Source organism: Sebastes umbrosus, chromosome 6, assembly GCF_015220745.1.
Source record: "Sebastes umbrosus isolate fSebUmb1 chromosome 6, fSebUmb1.pri, whole genome shotgun sequence".
Taxonomy (NCBI): Eukaryota; Metazoa; Chordata; class Actinopteri; order Perciformes; family Sebastidae; genus Sebastes; species Sebastes umbrosus.
Window position 1 is genome coordinate 27876111 of NC_051274.1, and position 26259 is coordinate 27902369.

The window sequence follows — 26259 nt, forward strand, 5'->3', positions numbered from 1 at the left end:
AATCAATTAGTTGATTTAACCGACAGATCCGTAAAACTGAGTTTCTCCACAAAGAATCACACAAAAGCACCACTTTAAGTCTCGTGTTTACCAGAGATGTACTCATAAGTTTCTTAGAAATAAGTCATTCAGCATGTAAAAAGCATAAAAAATGACAAAATGAACTAAAGAAATCTTAGTCGACTAAGACCAAAGCGACTAAGATTAGTCTTTTCAGGGATTTTCTTTATCAGGGTCAAAAAGGAATGAACTAAACTTAAAAAACGGATTGATTTTCATTTTCTATTTTTAAATACAAAAAATAAAATCACTAGAAGACAGAAACGAAAAAAAAAGCCTGTTTTTTCATATTCTGCAACCGGAAGTTGCGCAAGAGAGGACGGGGCTGTGTACGAGAGAAAAAAAAGCACGGTGCTGCTGTGTAACTGAAGGTGATGGACATGGATCAGTACGTAGTTTTTCGAAAAAATAAAAGAGTGTTTTCTCAGGGAAAAAGGCATGACTGCAGGAAAACTAACTTCGGTAAAGTTGGAAAGATATTGATAGATTCAAACTTATGTCTTCAAAGCTTTTGTAAATTGCATAACATTGGTGCTCATTTGGATTGATGTTGAATCTACAAGCAGTCTATTAACTTGCCACTTTCTACATGTTATCTTCTGTAAAATTCTTCCAAAAGAAAGGAAGACTGTCAATAATCCTACTTTGTCCTGGAGCACACAGTAGAACAGCAGCAGAGATGTGATTTGTATTGTCAGCCTCCCGCCTCTCTTCTACAGCATGTCTGCTTCCCTCATGTCTCTCCCGTTTGGCGTCCCTGCTCCTCTGTCTGCCTCTCTCTCTTTCTCTCTCTCTATATCTCTCTCATCTCCGGATATAGAGGTCTGTCCTGTGATATCATGTTTGACTTAATTGCTACTTGCTAATTATTAAGCTGATAAGTCTTGCCATTTAGTGTGCATGGTTGAAATATACACTATTCACAGTGTATATTTCTGCTGAATGTGATATATTATCCAGTATATTTTACATATAATTGAGTCAAACCTAATCTATTCACTCATTACCTACTGAGCATGAGGTACTCAGAGACTCCCATCAGAGTTTAATCTAGCAAGCATGATGAGCACAACCCAGGCAGGAGAGTGTCACCAAAAGTTCAACCTGTACAGAAGACGTGGTCAAGGAAAGGTTACAGTGATATGCACTAAATAAAGGGATCACTCTTTGCTTATTGCACAAAGGTTGTATGAAATGTCTTTGAGAACCTTTTCAAGAGAAAAACATCATCTTTTTATAGGACGTCCGGTTGTTGGCTGCTGGGTAAAGATTCTGTCTCTTATTACAGGAAGGTGAATTGTGCAAATAAACATCTTATCTAATGCTAAAACCACAGCTGTGATCAATTAGATTTGCTAAAATAGACACTGTATCTGTTGTAGATTGTGACATCCCACCTAAATAAGATGCCATACATTTTCACTTTTTTGCCAAAATATGGTCTCTTTTTCCAAAGCAGGACGAAGCAAATACTCTTTAACTATACCACCACCACTACCATGCAGAGGACATTAAGGTTTACGGAGGGCACGTTTTTCTGATGTATCAGACTAAAAAATGTAAACATTTAAAGAGTGATCAGAGAACAGGAGATTTGGATCTCTGGTGAATCAAGTCACACTGGTGCATTGTAATAAAACTATGTTTTTTATGTGGGTATATTATTGAAAACAAAGCTGACATACTATATACTACAGTGCAAGTCATAGGTTGACCCTGCAACTGTCAAAATGATGTGCAAAGTTGTTGAATGCAACTCTGTTGTTGTTGTTGTTGTTGTTGTTGTTGTAGAAAAAAAGAACTACCTATGTCTTGATATTTTCCTTATTTGTTCACCTTTGAGTGTGTCATCATGCCACTAACCAAAGAAAAATGAGAAAGGCTGTCTCGTTGAAGCTTTAATCCATTTTCTAAATTTAGTTTTTAGTTTGTTTATGGTTGATTTCACAAATTAACTGGTAACGTAGCCCCATTTGCGACCTAATTTAAACGTTAGTTTCACCCCCGGGCAATCATTTTATCTTTTGAGGCATACAGAAGAAGGCTGTGGGATTATGAAAACACATTTAAAGGTGCTATATTTAAAATTCAGGGCATTAATAGGCTACAGCAGCAAACAACTATTTGGTATGTAAAGATATAGTGGAATAATGGCATCCTGAGCAGAGAATGCTGTCTGTGTATAGTAATCCGAGCTTCTCTGTGCTTTGTTTACGTAGCCGGTCCGGCCAAGCATGCTTTTAGTGTCCCGGTTTGTGTGCCCACTGGCTAACTTATCGCCGCTGCTTTGCAGTGAGCTTGTACGGCAGTTACAGCTGATGACGACGTCCCGACCCACGGCGTCGTCACGGAAGAGTTACACCCTTCAGTTACCCCCAGGTTAACACAGTTCAGGTGACTTTGTTTGTACTCGTATGTAGATTTGTTAGCTGGTTAGCTCTATCAGCACTGTTGCCGTTATTTGCACTGTTAGCACCGTTAGCACGTTAGGAAAAGGAAAACACATACAGGTTTTGTAATTTGCACCAAGCGTACAAATAACAAATTGTTTTATATTTAAATCCATGTTTGATATTTTATATTTATCTCGGTATTCACCTGTTGAGCTTCCCTTCAACAGATTATATTATGATGACTAACACTGATGCTTTCTATCTCTTCTCGCTCTGTGGCAGCATCAGTCCAGTCAGCGTCTATCGATGGTTCAAGCGGCTGAGTTCGGCCTCCGTGCCTTCCTGTTCTCTCTACTGGTTTTCCAATCAAGCCCATATACGGTTCTAGCTAGCGTCTATTCTTAGTCGTGGATATTCATAATCCTGATGTCAAAACAGCGAGCACGGCCACAAACACAGTCGGTACTGGCTGACCACCAAGAGTTTACTAATCCAGAGTCGGTATTAAGACTGACGACCGCAGCGGCATCAGAGATCTGCCTCGCTGTAAAACGTAAATAGTCATGTGTACGGTGACACGGCTTCATCAGTCTGTAAGTGATGATACACACACACACACACACACACATTACTGCTGCTGATCAAAGCTGCTCAAGACAGCATGACTTCAATTAGCAGCTGAGTGAGTTTAAACATGTTAATAACAGATAAACAGCAAGTCTACTTCAAAACAGAGGATGAGAGAAAGGAAAAAGCAAATTCATCTCTGTATTTTTTTACATATTTGATTTAATAATTAATTATGTTAGTTTTATTTGTTTTCTTCATTTTTTTTCTTATGTTGAGGGGAGTGGTGCGGCTTCTTGACCTCTCCTGTCACATTTCTTATTTTATTTATTTATTTATTTATTTATTTACTTATTTATTTATATTTTATTGGATTTGGGATTTATTGGATTGAATTTTATGAAGTTTTATGTGTGCAAATAAAATAAAATAATTCATCTCTCCTCTTCATCCTTCCCTCCTGCTCTAATTCCACCCATCCTTCTCTCCTTCCCTCTCTTATCCTGTCCTCATTCTCCTCTCTCATCCGTCCGTCACCTACAATCTTAACCTCTCCTCTTCTCCCTCCTTCTGTCGTCCCCTTTTATTCTTACTCTCATTATCTCCTCCTTGTTCTCCTCGCGCTCCTCTGCCCTCTCTTGACCGCTCTCCTGTCCTCTGCTCTTTTCTCAATTTCCTGTCCCTCTCTTTTCTCTCTCCTGTCGAGAGCCTTCTCCTCGGATACTCCACAAGTCTCCATGGCCACAGTTGTCACGGCAGCGAGCTGTGCTGTATGTAAAACGAGGTGAAGGAGCAACATGATGAATATGAACACACAGCTAATACATATACAGTACATGCGTGGCAACTTATGGGCTGGAGGAAGCACACAGTAGCATCCTTTGAGTGACTGTACAAAATATCATTGGTCATGATGAATAATATGTTACCTGAAGCCATACGTAGGAAGCTTGTTATTTCTTTTTCCATTTGAGCCAAAGTCATTTTATTTCATTCCTATTTATATTTATCTATACATTATAAATATATTAGATTGTGTTTAATTTCAAATGAAAATTGCAACAAGTGGTATTTAAGCTGTCACACAAATTCAAACTTGATTAAAATTACATATTTTTGCAGAAAAACATCACTTCACATCACAAAATGTGTTCATTTATTTTTAAAATTATGAACAGTATGACAAATCTGAGGTAAATTCTACATTATTCCTACGCTAAGCATACATGTGATTCATCATGTCATCACCTGAGTTGCTCTTAAAGATTACTCTTACACTTTGCTTGATAAACGTGTCTTCTTCTAACTTTTTGACCAGCCCGGTCGCACTAAATGGCGTATCCGTGCAATAAGAACGCCTTTCTTGCTTTTGGCGTGTCATGTGTACACCATGTAGTCTGTACTGACTGCAATGTAAACGCATCTGCGTAAATATACTACGCTCAGAGCCAGTGACGTAGAACAAGAAGGGAGAAGGACTGTTTATGATACATGATACTTTCAATCAGGAAACCGGTGTCCCAAAGTGTTTGTTTTTATTTAGAACTTACGTTAGTGATGTTTGAGACGTGTTTTCCGTACTTCTGTTACTTAGTATACGTACTTATTTTAAACCCAACCAGAATCTGGGAACAAAATAATTGCCTGTCTAATCATTGTATTGCAACATAGACATAGTGACGTTGCAATGATCCTGGTAACCATTAATTATAAATAAGGATTTTTAAAATCCGAACAATATCTATGTATATCACATCAGGTTGCAACTTATTGGTGACAGGTTTTGTGAAGCTGCTTCTTTACAAGAAAAGCCTCTTTCACTGATTGAAAGCTTTGAATGTGAAGAGGCAGCAGGTGGTGTTTGGCCATCGTTACAACCTCGATAGCACAGCAAGGGAGTGCCGATCACAGAGCGTTTAAACTGTTTGGAACAGAAAGGTGAGACGTAAAACAAAACTCCAAACAGGAGAAACTCAGAAGTTATACAAGAGCCACAACACTACATACAAAGGAACATAGAGAGTCTTTCTCTTGAGTTGCATCCATGACTACATAGGTTGAGCCAATAAGTGGAGTAATAACTGAACGTAGTGATCGACTGAGGGAAGAAGACGGCCCTTCTGTCTGGAGCTCAATGGTTGGCCTAGTAATATAATGGGTCTGCAATATTTTATTGTAGGTAGCAGTAAAAGATATAAATGAGCGCAGGAACATACAACTCAAGTGTGTTATACTGAGCCAAAGAGGAGAATAAGATAATGGTGATAGAGGGAAAACCCGTTCATTTGAAATGCTAAAATAGCACCGTAAAAGAGAAGAGTAATTTTGTATTCCCTCTGTAGGCACTGTTAAGACTCTAAATCAATCCAGCCTTGCTTTTATAGAACAGTAAAATATTTTAAATTTCAATTCATATTTCAAATTCAAATATGTTCAGTTTCACTTTAAATTCTGGTTCTTGAGTTGCACAGCCAAGCATCCTGCTGTAAAGCAGAAAACCGCTGCACGCTTCAGAGAGATTTAAGTTCTCATCCATCCCACAAGCCATAAACCTGCTTAGCTGTAACAGATAATCTCCTCCTCATCATCATCATCATTTCCTGCTCATTCAATCTACTGCCACTTCCATTATTTTTGAACCGTTTCGTTTGAATAATATAAATTTGTTTGTGGTTTGAAACAGAACTGTAACATGTTCGCTGGTGCGTCATGAATCATGACAGTAAATCAAAAATCAATCCAGACAGTAACAACTCATACATCTACAGAAGGATTGAATGATGGGAAGTTATGCAGCATTGTTTTTAACAGATATCTTCAATGTTTGTGTTTCTTCTTACTTTATTCAATATTTGTTGCGATTTCTAAAGAAAACTAAAAAAAGTTGAAGTAAACATCCTTATAGCTCAATTTGAGTGAAAATTAGGGCTGCAACTAACTATTACTTTCATTGTCGATTAATCTATTGATTATTTTCTTGATTCATCGATTAGTTGTTTGGTCTATAAAACGTCAGAAAATGGTGAAAAATGTCGATTAGTGTTTCCCAAAGCCCAAGATGACGTCCTCAAATGTCTTGTTTTGTCCACAACTTCAAGATATTCAGTTTACTGTCATAGAGGAGTAAAGAAACCAGAAAATATTCACATTTAAGAAGCTGGAATCAGAGAATTTAGACTTTTTTTTTTCTTAAAAAATGACTCAAAACAATTAATCGATTATCAAAATAGTTGGCGATTAATTAGACAACTAATCGACAATAACAACAAATACATCCGCACTACAGAGTTATTGAATAATGAAGTGTTTGTCTTCTTACTTTATTTTTTTTTCTAAACAAAACAAAAAAAAAAGCTGAAGTAAACATCCAAACAGTTCAGTTTGTATTTTAAGACAGATGTTTTTTTCCCTTATTCACATCAAACACAACACCTGGCTGGTTCATGTAGAGTGTGGTTTACTAACCTGTGCCTCACTTTGGGCTTGAATGTGTGTAAAACTTTCTTTTTGCGTCGTCTTTTCATTGAAATCCAATCTAATGAGCTTCTCAGAAGACAGGGATTTGGGTCAAGTCCGGAAGAATACTGCGTTTTGAGTCCCTCGGTCTGGAGGACAAGGCTTAACGCTGCTAATGTCTGAACAAAATATTGGTTTTGGACTACAAAGCTTTAAAATGTGTGTGTGTGACTGTGTGAGACAGAGAGTAAGAGAGAGAGAGAGAGAGAGAGAGAGAGAGAGAGAGAGAGAGAGTGTGTGTGTGTTTGTGTCCCACATTCCCTGTGGGGTCTGTGGTCCCTGGACCTTTGGGTGCTAAGCAGTCTGTCCAACAGACCTCCTGACATCTGGGCATCTGTTACCCAACGGCCTAAAAAAACCTTTAAAGCCCCTGGGCTCCATTTAAAAAACACAAACACTTGCATAACGCTCAGACATGCCCACGCAAGTCTTGTTGGCCGTGTGTGTGTGTGTGTGTGTGCGTTTGTATTTCTATCCTGGTGGGGTCTATGACCTGACATATTACTCACTGCCGTGGGGACCGATCTTTCCCGTAGGGACCGATTCCCCATCCAGTGTTGACATATTCATTCAACCTGGGGCTATAAGTTAGCCAGTGTTCTAATAATCATACAACCTGAGTCTAGGCCTGTAGGCCTACATTAGCTGTGGTCTGATATGCATACAAACTGAGGCTATACGTTAGCTGTGGTCTGGTATCCATACAAACTGAGGCTTTAAGTTAGCAAGTGTTCTGATATTCATACAGACTGAGGCAACTGGTTTCTACTTAATCTCCTGCAGACAGAGTGCACGATCCACCAGGTTAAAGGGGCACTTACAGCGCCTGAGGGAGCATCACAATAAATGCTTATCCAGGCACATGGAATACATAAAACACCAAACCCAGGTAATAATGATGGGGCTGTGATTCTCAAATTCAAGAATAAATGATTTTATACAAAGACTCTGCCCTGTCTGGGGCCTATTACACATTATGTGAGTAGTGTAGTGCTCTTCTTGTGAACCTCATGTTCTGCAGATATGCTAATAAATGTGTCTGTCTGTGGTGTTTACCTCTCAGGAAGTTCAAACCAAGATGGGGAGACCTCATCACCACCAGAACTTTCATCCGACCTCCCTACACACTCTCACTCTCTGCTTGATGTAAGCATACAATATAGTTTTTAATGTTGACTAGGGATGGGTATTGTTAGGATTTTATCGATACTATTATTCTTACCGATACTATCTGAACTTTTTCATTAATAAAGGACTGCTTTTTAAAAAATATATTATTTTTAAAAAGAATATACTCAGAACGGAATTCTAGAGCAGCAATAGTAATTAAGTATATAAACTCAATAATATCTCACTGGAAACAAATGGATGCGGGTAAAGCAGGTGTAAATATCCCTTTTCTACATGTTTATGCTTGTTGAACTGGTGGTTTGATAGAGTACTCTTACTGGCTTTTTACTTGTGAATCTTTTATTTTACTTACAGTAACAAGCGTAGTTGTCATTAACTCAAGTAAAACGTTATCTTTCACTTCACCTGGTTCACTGTCTCCACTCCCAGGAGGACAGAGAGGAGAAACTGCAGCACCACCATAAATTACACCAAAACATATAAAACTACTGATAACATAATTGGTAAGAATATGACAAGCCTCCTAATAGTTTACCCAGCTAATTAGAAATGATCATAGTGAGTAAGTGTGCAGCTACACTGAGATTGCACTTTGTCTGAGATGTGGGTGTTTGAAGCAGAATATCAGCTTTCTTGATGAAATTACACATTTGATCAAATTAATACAGTAAGACTAATGATCACTGAATAATCTGATACATTGCTAGTCTATACCCCTGATTAGAGTTGGTCATTTGTGGAGGTCCACGCTGTGGAAAAGACACTAATGGCTTTCATAGAATCCGGTAAGATACCAAGAAAGTCGGAGTGTGTTGCCTGTATTAAGGCTTCACCAGAAGCACTTAACAAAAGAAGCTTGACAGCGGTGAAGTTCTATGTTAAGAATCGTATCAGCGTGGAAGTGCAAGAAGATGCAAAAATCATGTCTCTAGACCCTTCAGAAAGGGTGGATCCCATCAGGCTGCTTCCAGTCCCTGGTCCCTGCGGTGTAGCAAAAATAGGCGTGTGTGTGTGTGTGTGTGTGTGTGTGTGTGTGTGTGTGTGTCACAATTTACTGTTCATTAAAAGTGATATCATTCTGCCCCCCCCCCCGGGCGGTGTAACAGGAAAACGTCAGAAAAGCATTTTCTGGTGAGCGTTTCGCTCTCACCCACTGAAATAAATATTTCAGTCTTCTTCAATGAGAGTTTGAATTTAGCGGACCGTGTATTTGTAAGCATGTTTGCTGTAGTTATACTGAGAGTCTATATTTAACACATGATAATGATGAAGAGGAGTGACAGCTCAGAGCGGAAAGGAAATGACTCACAATGATGGGACTGCACTCTAATAGAGCGGTATGATCACAGATGTCCAGAGGCTACTCAACGGTGACACAAACACAAAGATATAGTGATTCAAATATCAATTTATGCAATCTAGAAAATTATAAAACATTCAACTGTAAAGAGGAGACTGGTGGGTACCCATAGAACCCATTTTCATTCACATATCTTGAGTTCAGAGATTAAGAGACCCCTTTGAAAATGGCCATGCCAGTTTTTCATCGCCAAAATTTAGACTAAATTTGGAGCATTATTCTTCGCAACAAGCATGACATGGTTGGTACCAATGGATTTCTTAGGTTTTTCTAGTTTCATATGATATCTGTACCTTCAGCTCAAATTTCTCTATTTATTATTAATCCCTGCTTATCCCAAAGTTTTACAAGAGTATATTTGAACATATCATGATAACGTTACAATTTACCTTCACCCAATGCTCATTTTACTGAATAGAGGATGAACGCATCATAATACAACTGGCACCTCCAGTTTAAAGTGTCAGTAGGCAGTATATTTTTGGCATCATTGGGCAAAAATTCCATAATAACCTTTCAGCATATTGTAATTCAAGTGTTCTGAGAGATAACTAGACTTCTGCACCTCATCATGGCTCTGTTTTCAGGCAAACACTGAATACACAATAAGAAACACCCATCACAAGTTACAAAAGCACAATTTGACACGTTCAGATTGTAGATTTTATCTAAAGAGTTGGAAAATCAAATGGAAAAGTTTTTTCTGTTTATAGTCAAGCAGAGAAGTCAAGCAGCTCCTCATTTAGAGCTGTAACTGCTGAATATTTTCTACTAACAACTCAATAAAAATGATCAAAATTCATCAAATGGTTGTGAATTAATTCAGTTTAGTGTGCTGCTCCCAGACACTTCAACAGGGCACACGGTTGCTGATACACACACATACAAAAATACACACTCTTCTCAATCCAATCCAACAACATTCAATAAACAGAGATTCATTATAACGGAGAAAAACGCAGCACACTGGCACATTTCAGAAGCTGTAACAAGAAAATGTTCAGTATTTTTTACTTGATTGATGACTTAACAAATTAGCCATCAAGTTCTGTTTTGTTATTGATATTTGAGGATTAACAAAAATACGCACACACACATATAATAGAGGACAACCTTGAACATACTGCAGTTCCTTTGTTAACAACACGGAGGGTTACCAAGTACATTTACACAAGATTCATGCATGAACCATCTTTCCTGCTCACGGTGTGGTAGCACAGTAAACACACACACACACACACGCACACACACCCCTGACAGTGGAAAGTGAGTGAGCTCCACTCACCAACAGGGAAAATGAAGCTTTAAGAACATTAACAATGGTCGTGTTCACATTCTCCCACCTACTCTCCATCCCTTTATGTCTCCATCCATCCAACATTGGGACGTTGATCAAAAGTCTCCTATAGATTTATTGCAATATAATCCATAACAAAGTAATAACAAAAAACTGTGTTATGTGTTTGTACATAATATAGTCTCATCTTTATTATCCACTCATATCCATATCCTCCTAATTTTAATGAACTCATTTTTAGGACTTGTTCTATTTGTGTCGAAGGCGAGTGCGTGGGCAGCGTGAGCACTTGTTATCTGATCACAGTGTAGAAAACACAGCCTGTTGTTCCAAGTAACGGAACACCAAGTCCCATTTAGTGGACATCTGGATGAAAAACAATGTGAGGACTTAATTAATAAGTTTATTAACCACTATGTTTCCTCATTCTGATTTTGGCCTGTGTTGGGTAGGATGATAATGGATAAAAGCCTCTCTCACAATGTGTGTAATTTTACACCTGAAATTCACTTGTGAAACTGTTCATATTTTTTATTATTCTAGTTGTTTGCTTTAATTAGATCAGGTTTTGATAGTGTTCTCTTTATTTGTTTAGTTTCATTGCTTTCTTGTTTAGTATATTCAGTTTTAGCGTAATTAGTATTCTGTTTTGTTTGTGAATTGGGTGACACTGTGGGCACCTGTCGTTATCTATGTATGTAAAGGACCAGCCAGCCCGTTCTCATTCCCAGAGCGTGATATCAACGCACAAGGCACCTTTAATGCCAGTATGAGACGCACCGGGCTTTTGATTAACTACAATGTAAACCCATCCGCGGCAACAGTAAACGCTCCAAGAAACTGGTGTGAAGATGTAGAGAGAGTGAAAGAGACACACAGGATGGGGTGGGAAGGAGGGCAGGTGGATGGGTCCAACAAACACAGGGCTTTCATCCAGGAGACCGCTGTTCGTGTCCCGTGCATTAAGTTTCACTTTCACTTTAAATTGAGCTGTTTGTTCGTGTCCCGTGTTCAAAATGTCAAGTCACATTTTCACTGTAAAACGTAATTTTAAGCCCAACCATGTTGTTTTTTCCTAAACATAACTATGTGGTTTTGTTGCCTAAACCTAAGCAAGTGATTTTATTTAATACACAACATTAAGCACGTGTTTACTGTTATCGAAAAGTGACACCAAGGGGTCATGACAAAACGTCAGTATGTGACGAGTTGGGATGTTGGACCAGCATGCACCTGGGTGGGCCTATGTTTTTATACCAGAGCAAGAGAGGCAGCGATAGCCATGAATTCTTTGTTCTTTCGTTTGCTTAGTTATTGGTGGAGAAATAAATCATAAGAAACACAGAAACTTTGCCTGGACAATGGCCTTTTTTGTCTGCGTATTGGTGCATCAGCGGCCCTTTGAATTAAGTCTGATTTAGATTTTTCTGACAAATGGCCACTACACTTTGAATAATACAATAAAACATTGACCCCTGAATAAAAAAACAAGCTGGGAATGTGTTAATTTCTTTTTTTATATCTTTATAACAGGAATAGCGAGACGTGTTCATTTTATGAGTTTTGCGATTCACAAGTGAGACGTGACCGTCTTCACCAACACCCAGAGCAATCTTTTAATAAAAATCCATCTCAGTATCCAAACATGTACCACAAACACACACAAACACACACACACACACACACACACACACACACACACACACACACGCTCACACATCATCCATGCTTTCCTGTGCCTGGCTGTTAATGAGAGGTCTTCACCTCACATACGGCACGCTCACATAAAGACGACTACATCATTTCTCACACCCACCCACACACACACACATACTGTATACACATAAAGATGGAGACATGCAGACACAAATTCATACAAAATGACAATTGGAAGCGAATGTATGTGTATCTATAGTGTGTTTGACTGTGTATATGTTTGTATCAACATACTGCCCTGAGGCTGACAACTTGCTAGGTCAACAACCAGTCACACGCTGCCCTAGTCTGATCACCAATACAATCAATTGATCTCTTTCTCTCTTCCCTTTTTCTCTCTCTTGTTATTTAGCTGCTTTAAAATGACAGCTGATACCCAGTACTGCAGAGTTGTAGTCAAGACCACCTAAACCGAGACCAAGTCATGACCAAGACCTTGAGGGGTTGAGTCAATTGAGTCAACCAAGTCAATGCCAAGACCAAAGCAGGACAAGACCGAGGACGAGTCAAGACCAAGACCAGACCAGTGTGAGTCCCACACTGCATGACCAGCCCAGTCGCAGAGCATTTTGTGAAATAGTCACAAAATTGAATGTATTGTTTCGTCTACATAGACACAAATTTCAATTGTTTTCGTGATGGTCAGCATGAATAACGTAATTGTAACCCGGGAAGTATAAAGAGCAGCGAACGCCACGTATGGAGGAGGACGGGTGTGTCAAAAACACAGGACTTTTTCCTAGGAGTCAGAGTTGATTCATTTGTAACGTACCTTCCGTACTTACGTTATGGCACTTCAGGTGTTTTTAAACTCAAACCGTGTCCTTTTCTTAAACCTAAGTAGTTTGTTGACTAAGCCTAACCAAGTCGATCGATTCCTAAACCTAACTGGGTCGTCTTATTTTGAAAAGACAGGAGTGGAAATTGACACATGCGTCACATGTTGCCGGACAGTCGTAGGAAAACGCACAAAAAATGCATTGTTGAAAGTCGTGCTGAGCATCATGAAATAAAAGGGAAATTTGTGTCTATGTACACAAATCCAATATATAATATTTCGTGACTATTTCACGAACTGCTGTGAGACTGTGTTGGCATGACACACTTACGATAAAATGTGGAACATGCAAACCAGAGGCACTCCTCAAATTAATCTGAAAGATCCACATTCCTGTAAAAACACCCACAGAAAATAAATGAAATTTCCTCTTCATTCACCTTTTTTTATTGCCATATAGTATATAACAATTTAGTGATATCCCCGCAGTTGTGGTCTTGAAATAAAATCCGAAGTCTTCTTTGTCTGAGTCCGAGACAAGACCGAGTAAAACTGCGGTTGATTCTGAGACGAGACAAGACCTTGAAAAAGTGGAGTACTACAACACTGCAATACTGTGACTAATATGACTGAACTCAGCATCACAATAAAATGTTTTTACAATATGTATCACAACGTAATATGTAAGCAGAATCACGTAAAATAATCAAACCGTTGTTCAGTCCCATGGGTTTTGTAAAATGTGTGATGGTGATATTGATCATCTCAATATGTTTTCACTAAAGGTCCGTAATATTAAATTATTTCCCAGCCCTCACTGTCCTTGTATTTCTTTACAAACACACATATGCAAAGAAAAAAACACGCCCACACACACACACTCACACTCACACACACACACACACTCACGCACTCACGTGCTTTGTGGAGCAGTGTGCTGCTTAGTGTGACTCTCATTTCCCTTCCTCTATAAACCTTTAATCCCAGACTGAGAGAAAAAATGACGCAACCTGACATTCTGTTCTCAGAGTCACACAAACGCCAACAAAAAATAAAAACACACACGTCATACATGATTGCAACACGTGCACGCATACACAAGTGTGTGCAGACTGTGCGTACAAGCTCTGCATATAAACAGTCATACTTTACTGTATGTATAGATGCACACAAGCACAAAAACACACATACATACACACACACACACACACAGCAGTTTGGGCATATGCATCGTCCTCTGAGGTCACAAACATGCAGTCTGTGCTTTGACTGTCTGACTCATAAACAACAACATATTTTCAAGAAAATGAAAAATAAGCAGTGAAAAATATTGTCAGTAAACTGAAACTAAATAAAAACTAAACCTTTAAGAAAAACTAAACTGAAATGATATTGCCTGGGTAAAAACTGATAAAAAAATAAATAAAATGAAAGTGAATGTAAATTCATCTTAGTTTTATATTTATTTTTAGCTATAATAAATAAGACTAAACATTATATATAGTCTATATAATATTATGGCCATTAAGTTCTCCAACCATGTATTATATATGTATGTAGCCACATACTGTACTTCTGATACATTATACCTGGACAAACTAAAACTACTGTAAAACTAAAACTGAAACTAAACCAAAACTAGCAAACACACCCTGAAAACTAACTAAAACTAAACTTAAATGTAATTGAAAAGTGAAAACTAAGAAAAAATAAAAACTAATTCAAAACTATTATAACCTTGGTTTGAACTGGCCTTAACCAAAGAAATTCTTAGTCGACTAACACTCACAACATTTAGTTGACTAATCGATTAGTTGATTTAATCAACTGCGTTTCTCCGCAAAGAATCACACAAAAGCACAACTTCAAATCTGTTGTTTACCAGAGATGTGCTCATACGTTTCTTAGAAGTAAGTCATTTAGCATGAAAAAAACATAAAAAACGTGTAAAGAAATCTTAATCGACTAAGACCAAAACGACTGATCAGTCGACTAATCGACTAAGGGGGGGGCAGCCCTGGTATGAACACACTCACACATACAGTAGAACTGAATGAACTCACTGCTGTACTGCTGTGTTGGATTACCCGGCCCACCTTACAGCATTCAGGTCTTATGATTGCTGTTATACAACCAACTCAAACAAAAAATGTTTCTGAATCACAGTGAGGAGAAGACAAAAGAATCACAACACCGTGTGCCCTGCTCTATTAATGCATTTGTTTTGTCCTCACTTTCAAGATGATAAACATAAGCTGCATGTCTGAAACATATATTCTTATTCATATTATTAAAAAAAAGCTACTTCACTTATGAAACACAGCAGGTACAGGAACAGTGAAGAACGGTTTTGAGGTACTTTTCTTGGGCTTGTTTCAAATTGCACTACATAATTATAGTGGACAAAAGCACATTTCAAAACCTTCTCCTGCAAAATGAATCCATTCAAGGCTAAAACAACCATCCAGGTTTAATATGCCGCAGTGACCTTGACTCATTTGATAATCGATTGAGAGACAAAACAGTCAGACCTTAAACCTACAAGGACTCTGAAATTTGTTCAAAATTGCAAACGCTGAAATTGGGCTGGAAGAATCACCATGGAGATTTAATTTTTGCAGGCAGGTTTATGAGAATCACATTTATATGTGAAGTGAATGAAATGAGGGTGAAGTGTGGATGTTTCGTGCTGTGTGCTTTGACTTGATGTCATGACTCCAGTACAGCCAGTGCTACAGAGTCTGCCGGTGCAGTTTTAATCAGAAAATGATCATTTTCTGATTAAAAAGACAGGCAGACTGTGTTACCATGCTTTCATATCCAAACCTGCATGAGCCAAAAGATGATTTACCCTTTGATCTCTGACTCATGCTGTTCATGTGAACGCTCTCCCACATGCAGTTAAAATGGACTCCAACAATGAGGACAGAATGAATACACAACCACTTCATCTTATACTCTGCGCAAGTCTGCTTATAATTATAAGTAATAGTCCCTCACATGCACCATTAGCACCGACAATACATTTTCTCACTATCACAGCTGTTCTCCTCACTTCATGCCTGGTTTCTATATACAGCAGGTGCTCAGATAGAGCTATAAGTAATGAGTCAATATCGTCTGTCCATATGAGCAAAACGATTATATTATTCATTGTGATTAAAAAATAATAATAATCTTGTGAGATCTAAAATGCCTCAGAATAGGGGTGTCACCGTGATATTTAAAAATGAAATATTGATATCATGTTAATAGTACACATATGATAATATTGTTTAAATTATCCAGCTCCTCTTATATCATTTTATATATACAGTTATGGTTACGGACTCTTTTTTGTCCACCTACACTCGTATTTTGAGTGTAATTCATTAGACAATAAAGAGACAAAACGTACAATAAACAAAGTTAAAGATTTTTTATTATTATTTCCTATAGATATCGTGATAATATCGTTATCATTAATTGTTTTGGCCAAGATAATCGTGTCGTGAAAATCTGATATCATGACAGCCCTAACTCAGAACATATCTTTTATTTTGAAAATCAAAAGGATGTTAGTAAAACAATGACTCAATAGAATAACGTGCATTTTATTTTAAATTATGTTATGTTTTTATTTTATATACTTTAGTTCATATTTCACCGTTATTATAGAGAGATTATCACAATATTAATGATGCCTTTTTTGTCTAATACCACCCGTTTCAGCGTATCTTCATACAGCGGTTCGTATCATATCTCACGAAAAGTTATTCCTCATTTTTTTGTGCATTTTGCAAGTGACGCACGTGTCAATTTCTGCTTGTTACATGCATACAGTCTTTTCAAAATAAACTTCCGTCTTCACAGGAAACAACTTTGTTAGGTTTAGGCAACAAAATTAATTAGTTAGGTTTAGGAAAAGATCGTGGTTTGGGTTAAAATAACTACTGAAGTGGGGTGTGTACAAACTACGGTGCATTACTGTTTGTAGGTATAGCTATGAACAGTGTATGAGAACATCCTGAGACAGTTTTCACTGACCTGACTGAGCATGTCCACTTTACATGCCTTTAAGCTGTTCACACACAAGCACTCCGCCTCTTATTCCTACACTCATACAGCAGATTCATATAGACTCCGATGGGATAAAGAGATGATCAGCAGTGTATGTTAGTCAGCTAGCGGTCAAAGGGGCCGTCATAAGTCTGCTAAATCACTAACCGGCTTAATAGGATATTAATCATTCTCCACTCTGCAACAGGAAGAGGAGGTGGCGGGGGAGAAAAAATAGAGGTGTGGTGAGTTAAATAGAGAAAATAGAGGAGAGAAGACGGAGAGGAAAACAAGAATGGAAAGCGTAGGACGAGACTGAGGCAGTTAAGTAGACGGATTTAGTAATGTGAGAGTAATGGAAGGATGAGGAGAGAGCATGACACCAGAGTGGGAGCAACACACAAAACAAAAGGTCACAAATAAGAAAACTGCAGGCCGCCGAGATCAATTTCAAATTGCTTCTTGCATGTTATATTTGGGATGACTTACGCTAGCGTGCAACAACAACATGAGCTGACAGAGACGTCACAAACACGTGCAGAATAACAAATGAATGAGGAGTCAAAATCAACTTCTATGTTTATATTTATTTCCTGTGTTGTGTGTGGTTGTTTTCATGTTAAAGTGATAGGGAATAACACAAGATTAGGGCACATTATTTTTTTATTGTATTGAAAATGTGTGAATTAATTTCCATTTATGTTACATATTTAAGAAAATAAAAGGGAAAATAAACCAATATTGCAAAATTCTAAGTTATCTTTTGATTTTATCAATACCATTTGCACTAATATTTGGTAGTTTTATTTATTTATTATTTATTTATTTATTTATTTATTTATTTATTTATTTATTTATTTATTTATTTATTTATTTATTTATTCATTTATGTATTTTTGCAGCATAATGGGGAACTCTGTTGCCGCTGTGGTTTCTCCCCATTTATTGCTCCACTTTTTCCACTTTTAACTGGAATCCTATTCAGAGCTGTATTACATGTTAACTGTAAACTGTAAAGTTTTTGATGAATCGGAACATCTGATTTAGTAATTATTTTTTGTGAAAATCGATTGAAACATAAAAATGTTGAACTTTTTGCAAGGAGCATTCAAATACAAGTCATGTGCAACTTGAAAGACTCCAGATTTACAACTGATGGAAAGTAGCTAAATCTGACACAGAGCATCTCTCCTTTTGTTTGATATATATATATATATAGATAGATAGATAGATAGATAGATAGACTCTCCCACTTGTAAGCTCCCGCCCTACATCTCTCTCCACCCATCCACCAATCCTCCATCCATCCCTCTCTCTTTCCCGCTCTCTCTCTCTCTCTCTCTCTCTCTCTCTCTCTCTGCAACCTCCACTCATTCACTGACGACTAATCCACTGCCCAGCTTAATCCTTCAACCTCCACACACACACACACACACACACACACACAACTCGTACACACACACACACTTTCTCTTACATAAAATAAAACAGATACTCAAACAGACGGTGGAACAGATCTCACTGACATTTCTTCACTGAAAACATTTACGAGTTCAGCAACATCCTTAAATAATATGTCAGGTTATCTCATATTCTATTTGTATGAATGATTAAAATTATTATCTAGAACACAGCGACAGAACTGGCGCTTAGCAAAAGGGCTCGAAAGGGTGCAGGTTGAAATGGGTCGTGTTTTATCAACTAGAGGTCACATGTAATTTACATTACTGGAGACATTTTTCTAAATCATCCCACACATATTTAGATTACTTTCTGAAGCTTCATGCAGCTCAGCTTGAAAATCAAGCATGAAGACATAAAGGTCATCAAACACAGTGAACATTTTTTTTTTTAATCATTGTTCCAGTTATTGTGTTCTTCGTGTGGTAAACCAGTTGGGAGCTCAGTAAAGTAAAGTATATGCAATTCATGTTTAATTAGGGGTGTAAGATGTTTTGCCCTCTCAAAGTAGTGTTATGATGCTGGATGTTACAAGGGCTGTGATAAATGCAAATACAGGTCAAACTGTTCTGATTGCATTAAAAAAGTAAACGTTTTTTAATCAGATTTTATGCATATGGTGGTGCATGTTCTGTATGCTATGACAGTTTTCCTAAAATTTGATTTTAAAAAATCACAATAGGGCCTATATTGTATTGCTAACAGTATCGCAATATATTGAATCGTAACCCCTGTATCATGATACGTATCGTGCCGCCAGATTGTTGCCAATACACTTAATTCTAAAACATATAAAAAGTTGTAGCATGAAATCTAATTAGCTAAGCAGCAAACGCCAGAATCCACAACTGACTTAATAATCATGGGAAGTGTATGAATATAATGTCATAAGAGTTGACACCAGAAAACAAATAACAAAACTGCTTTCTACTTGTTTTCATGGCGAGTTCATGTGAGGACTTATCTTAGCTGCCGTAGCTGAGCTGTCTCCCCCCAGTTGTCTATTTCTCTTCCTCTTTCCCATCCTTCGCTATGAAGGAGCCGATCAAACAACACCTACACGCTCTCTAAAAAAGGACGAAGCAGCAGTTGTGGAAATACTACTGAGGTGAAAACCTGTGTTCCCCAGAACGTGAATGGATTTTAAAAAACAAACTTATGGTCTAATATATGCTGTTAATGTTTTCTAAAGTTTCTAATAAGTCACACACAACTATGTTTGCTTACAGCAGCACATTGAAGTGGTGAATTTAACTTTATTTGGCACATTTTGGCTTAAATATGATGTTTGGAGCATGGCGGACAGAGAAGAGAAATACTTTTGAAATACTGGTTTTGAGTGGAGCATTCCTTTAACAATTTTCTATAACAGAAACTTCATTAGCTTTTCAAATTTAAGCAGAATTTGAGCACAATATTGTTAGACGTCTCATCTCTGAAGGCAGAAAAGAGCAGCGGGACATGTGACTTTCTATCTACTGAGACGCAAAAAGCTGCACAAACACACACACACACACACACACACACACACACATACTGTACATTGTGCAGTGAGCGATGACTTTGACGGCTTGAATAAACCCCATCTGTTGAGGGAACATGCTACATTTCTGTGTCCGTCTCTCACTATAAAACACAAACACACACACACACACGCACACACACACACACACACACACACACACACACACTCAATCCCCTATGAAGCTAAAAAGGTCTCTTGCTAGCCTCAAAGAAAAAAACTAATGTTTGCACTGTTTGACAAATTTTCTGAGGACATTGCTACACTTGCAGGATTAAACTACCCAAAAAATGATATACTGCTCTTTTTGCAACAAAATCTGCGGTGAAATGATTTTCGGTGAAGTAAATAAACCCACAAATTTACAAGAGCACAAGCTTTACTTGTACATACTTTTTATCTTAATTCTGGGTCCAATATTTATATGTCTTTGTTCTGTCTACTCTTCTTCTGACTACAAATACAACTCCTAGCTCGAGTAAGACATCAAAGCCGACCTTTTGGGGTTAAAGTTACTACTTTGTTATAATCGGAACAATGGTGGTAAAAAGAAACCAACGTTGACTGAAACAAAAGTGGCCCCCCGTAACAAAGACCCACATTTTATTGACCATAACGCCATCCCAACAACAATAAGAGAATCTAAAACTGTTGACCTAGCTAATAAACTACATGTGGATGATGGAAGTCTCTGACATGCTGCGTTCATGTCATATTGTTCCGACTGTAATTACGAGCAGCCAAAACGAGTGTTGGAGTTTTTACTCTGAGTTGGAGATATTGTGAATTTCTGACCGTCTTGACAAAAAAAGCTACACAAGTGTGAACAAACTAGAGGCATAAAAGCTGCAAAGTCACCGTTGCTAGCAATTATATTGAAGTAAAATCCAATCGTAACCCTAAATTAGTCTTTACAGCTAATTAAGAAAGAAGCTGAACACCATTTGTTTGTTTCTCGTTTCACTTGAACCTCTACAAATATGTAACACAACAAAACAATAGCTAATTTAGGGTGTTTATATGGTGTGACTTTAAAGCTAAAACATTTTGAAATTAATGTGTGAAGTCAGAACAATGGAGGTTTTCCCGTTCTGCCAATGTTGCCTGAATGCAACATAAGATAGTTAGTCATGAGCAAAATGTTCCTGATTCTGAAGACACGCCCACACAGGTGTTTACTGTTATTCTGGCTGATTAGACCTTTGCGCTGGTTGAAATGTGTCAGAGTTCTGCTGGGAATTAAAGGAACAGTGTGTAACAATTAGGGCGATCTATTGGCAGAAATGGAATAAAATATTAATAAGTATGTTTTCATTAGTGCATAATCACATGAAAATAAGAATTGTTGTGTTTTCGTTAGCTTATAATGAGACGTTTATATATCTTTCCACGGAGTCCAACATGTTGCACCACCATGTTTCTACAGTATCCCAGAACGGACAAACCAAACTCTGGTAACTTTTCCTGCTTGGGCCGGAGTCGATAATGTTACTCGCTCCCATCACTGTCGCTCTCTCTCTCTCTTGCTTCACCACTCACTTCCCTCATACACACACACTCTACGCACTCTACTCTTACAACAACTGGCCCTGGAGAGCCACTGGCTTTTTCCTTGTCGTTAAATTGCTTTGCTGTATATTTCAACAAGAACATCACTTGAGTGTAAGGCGTAATCAAATCTGAGTTGTATTCATACATTGCATTGTATTCAATGATAATGATTATTATTTTGTTAATAGTTAAATGATGTCAAATTACACTGCAATTATGGAGGCAGGCAAACAAACTGCTTTTCATCTCTCGCTGCCTCTCTGTCTTCTCACCTCTCACTCCACGGGGATCTGCTGTGACACACAGAGGGATGACCCGCTGGGTGTGTGTGGTGTGTGTGTGTATGTGTGTGCGCACCAGGAATTGTGTGTGTCAATTTAACAATGAAACCCGACACATCCATCAAAATATTGTCGGGAAAGCCCTCTGACGCAACCGACACGTCAAGCCAATCACACTCATGCAAAGGTGTTGTGTCTAGCCTTTGTGTGTCATCTGATGACAAACGGAGGCATGAGCAGCGAGCAGCACGGAGCATGTGGGAAAAAACTAAACTGTCTGCATGGCTTGATACCACTAGGGTTAAGTAAGAATATATGACGCCATCTCTTTTATTCAAACAAATTTGAGTGCTGTGGCGATGACGTGCAAAACCAAGCCTGTTCTCACTGCTCATAAGTGCACGTTGTTTCACACCAGTAAAATAAAAAGGCACCTTTTTTAAATTCAATTTTTGCTGATCTCCCTATTTCCACTGCTTTTAATGTGTATGTATTATACGCATACAGATATTTCAGGTTATGAAAAAGCCCCAAAACATTATCACAATGTGTTTTTTTTGTCTTTTCACAATCCCATTCAGCTTAACACACATTTTTGGCAAACGTGTTACCCCTAAACCAAACCCTTGAAATCTCTCTAATACGCCATCACACAGTATATCCTGCTGTCATGGACATTTTACAACAACTCGGATATACACTAGGGTGCAAAACCGAACTGTAAAAAAACAAACCATTCAATGACGTACAAACCGAACCCTGGGCTTGTTGAACCATTGCACCTCTATTAAATACAGGCCTACTAATTATTTGATGAAGTGCCAGAGACATAGAAGAGGCAATTATCTGAACATAGACCTACTTGACCATTAAGTAGACTGCATATTTCATGTATAAAATCTGTGTTTCAGCTTCATATATTATGGAAATATCATTAATTAATATCAACACACACATTGGAAACGGTTGTTTCAAAAACCGTGGGCTTGTTGAACTGTTGCACCACTAATATGTATATATAGCAGTAGTGTGAAATGAGGGATGTACAATATATGTCAGCAAATCCCCGTTTATCCATTACATCCCAAAGCCTTGTTTGTGTATTTCCCAGCGCCACTCACCAGTTCTTGGTTGGTAGAGTTGGAGTCGTCTCCGGGGAAGGGGATGTAGATGGCTAAGGCCACACAGTTGGCAAAAATAGACAGCAGTATAAAGATATCAAATGGTCTGGAAAAAAGAAAACTGTTAAGGATCACAGTTGTCTCATTATAAATATATACAATAATATCAGGGTTTGGGAAGTTAGTGAATCCTTAGACATAGCAGAGCTTCATACATTTAAGTTGATTAAGTTGTGCTTATTTACATTGTGTATATTTTCGGTGAAACCTTGCATTTTGTCAATAGTCTCCTTATTTTCCTTATCTTTCTCACTGTGGTAGAGAAACTAGTGAGTTATTAAATAAAATAACACACCTAAGTAATATAATAATGCAATTAAAGCACTTGATAACAATCAGAGAAGGCTTAAAGCCTGCGGCAGATTCTTAAAAAATATAAAAATTCAGCTAATAAAGAAAAAATATATAAATTAATAAAAAGTCAAAGGGTTCCATTATTTATTAATTTACTAATTCATTCATTCATTAATCAATCAAACTATCTCATGAAATCATCTATTAACCCAACTGATCATCTAACATTTAATTTAATCTTTCGCACAAAGCTACCGTCTATGTATTTAAAGTTCAGCACTTGCAGCCTACAGGCTGTTTCCATTATAACAATAAAGTTATGGTCCATTATTTTACTGGCAGATTAAGTTCATTTAAAGACACATTCATTCATTAAACTCCCAACCATCCACCCTCTAAGCTATGAAGCAATCTATCCATAGAAACAAGCCTAATCCATGCAGACACCCGAGCATCTGCTATCCATCCATCCAAGCAGAGCCTCTGAAGGCTAAAGGATACTTCCACTCCACCAGGCTGATGCAGGCCCTTCGGATGGGGTTGTTGAGGGTGAGGCAGAACAGAGCTCTGGGTGGCCTGCTGTTGGTAGACCCTCCCTGCTTTTTGCTTTTGGCGTACTGCTGCCTCTTCCTCTGCGCCAGTGAGCCCACAGGAGCTGATCCAGTGGTGCAAACTGGGGGCTGTATACTTATGTCAGGCTTTTCCTCATCGCCGCCCTGCGCTTCGCGAGCAGCGTTAATGGCGGCATGCCAAGCGAGGACCGGGCTGACACCGGAACCAGTGCCATCGGAGGGCTGAACGCCACTTTTGGCCCCGAGGAGGCCGCAAGAGGAGCCGACGGGCTTGCCGGTGCTGGGCGGGGCCTGCAGGGACTCAGGTGGATGGAGCTGGTGCAGACGGGTGTGGCTTTCCGACCAGAGAACTGAGGCGTCAGGGGGGGGAGTGGTCCTTTTGTTGCTGGCATACTGTGCCCCTGGAGGGAGACGGTGGGAAACAAAGACAAAATGGTTATACATTGTGAGAGTATGAACAAAAACATCACATTCACGTGCAACAGCTGTTGTGTGTCAGTGCATTTCAGGAAACTAGCTTTGTATAGCATTTCTGATTGTACTTAGTCATTGTTACGTAAATTGCTCTCTGCCACTTTGTTGTTTTTGATGCACCAAATGATGATACTTTGGGGCACCAAATTCTACACATAGCAGCTTTAAAACTCAAAATTATAGGTGCCATTTACCACAGATTTAATGTTATATAAATTGTTTTAGAGTTGGCCTATAGGGACGTAACAATACGGTAATAATTATAAAGGACTTTCCAAACAAGGGGGACGAAATTATTTCAAGAAGAGTTCAAATAAAGTGCAATAACAAGTCATAATGTTGCATGAGAACACCGACATAAAGAGCAAAATCAACAGCGTTATACATTTTTGATAAAGATCCTATAAATAAATAATAAAAATGCTCTCATGTGGACTATCTAAGGAATGAAAACATTACCTCAAATAAATATTTTTTGCATGACTATACAGTGTATATATTGATACAGATATATCTGCAATAAGCTGATATCTGCTGACAATATTGTCATCAATATCATGAATTCATCAATCGGCCTAAATTCTGCAATGACACCTTCAATCAGTACTTTTTCATGTAGTTTTGGAAGCAATGAGTAACTAGAAAATACGAACCTCAACATAAATCACACAACAAGAGTAACAATATCAGGTAACACACAACAAGCACAAACACTCAACTATACAGCCGGTACTGTTTTACAACAAAAGGGGAAAGAGAAGCAAAGAAACAAACATTGATGAGTCTCACTTTCTCTATACAGAGTGCTCATGCTGCAAGTTAAAGAGGACATATCGTGTTCATTTTCAGGTTCATACTTGTATTTTGGGTTTCTATACTAGAACATGTTGATATGCTTTAATGTTCAAAAAACACATTATTTTTCTCATCCTGTCTGTCTGAATATACCTGTATTCATGCTCTGTCTGAAACGCTCCGTTTTAGTACATTTCAACGGAACGGCAACGGAATTGCGTTGCTAGGAAACAGCTTGGGTCCATGTTTACTTCCCGTCAGCGGATGTCATTCACATACACTGCAACAGGAAATAAACTGAGACACATTTAGTATGTTTACGTTTAAAACTGTGAAATGGTCTAAATATTGTAGATTTGTGACATCACAATGGACAGAAATCCTATAACGGCTTCTTTCAAACACACAGTTTCTGAAAACAGACAGTGTATTTCTCTATGGATTGAGTGTTTTGATACTTCCACAGTATTTATATATCACTTAAACCTGCTTTATAATATAAAGACCTGAAAATCTCACTTTTTACAATATTGGACCTTTAAGGCATAATGTGGGTAGCCTATAATTCAGTTTAAAATGACAGTTTTTTAATTTCTGTGAGCAGAGAAGTGCCTGAATTTCATTTAGGCAAACTAGAAAAAATATAAGAGCTTTCAATTAAGGGACTGGCAATTCATTTTGTAATTTAAATGCAGATAAAAGCTGTGTAATTTCACATTAAAGCTCTGCCTTGTACAACTTTATACGTGCTGAAAATGTATGTAACTGTTCCCCGGGCAGAAAAGTGAGAAGAAGAAGACAAAGAAGAAGATGATGAAGCTTGGTTCGAGGTTTGAAAGAGTGTGGAAGAGAAAGAGAGAGAGAGAGAGAGAGAGAGAGAGAGAGCAGGACAGCCTGCCTTAATGAGAGAGAGTGAGAGTCATTAAAATCGATGCAAACCACGAGTGAAAAAGACAGTGCCCTTGACACAGTCACTTTGGTTCACTGCAGCTCAACAGCAGAATCACAGCAGAGACTATACTGTAACGGCTAACCAGCATTACGTGTCTTTCAACTAAAAGAGATGATCAAATCCAAAACACTTTATCAGAATATCTTAAAAGCACCATAACTCTTAAGAATGAATGAAAGACACACAGAGAGAAAGATGAATGAAGTGTCTCATGAACAACTGGTGGAAAGTGTAAATAAATGGGCAATTACACACCAAAGCAAAGCAGAAATTTAAAAACTATTGATTATAGAAAGTTGCCACCAAATCTCTGATCTGTT

At 38.1% G+C, this 26259-nt stretch overlaps 1 protein-coding gene across 1 annotated transcript in view; it reads right to left on the minus strand.

Moving 5' to 3' along the window:
- Window positions 1-26259, minus strand: part of cacna1db (calcium channel, voltage-dependent, L type, alpha 1D subunit, b) — a 114464-nt gene that overhangs the window by 86772 nt on the left and 1433 nt on the right. The window contains 2 exon segments of the mRNA XM_037774181.1: window positions 22793-22898; window positions 23648-24119. Coding sequence (XP_037630109.1) covers window positions 22793-22898; window positions 23648-24119 — 578 coding nt within the window.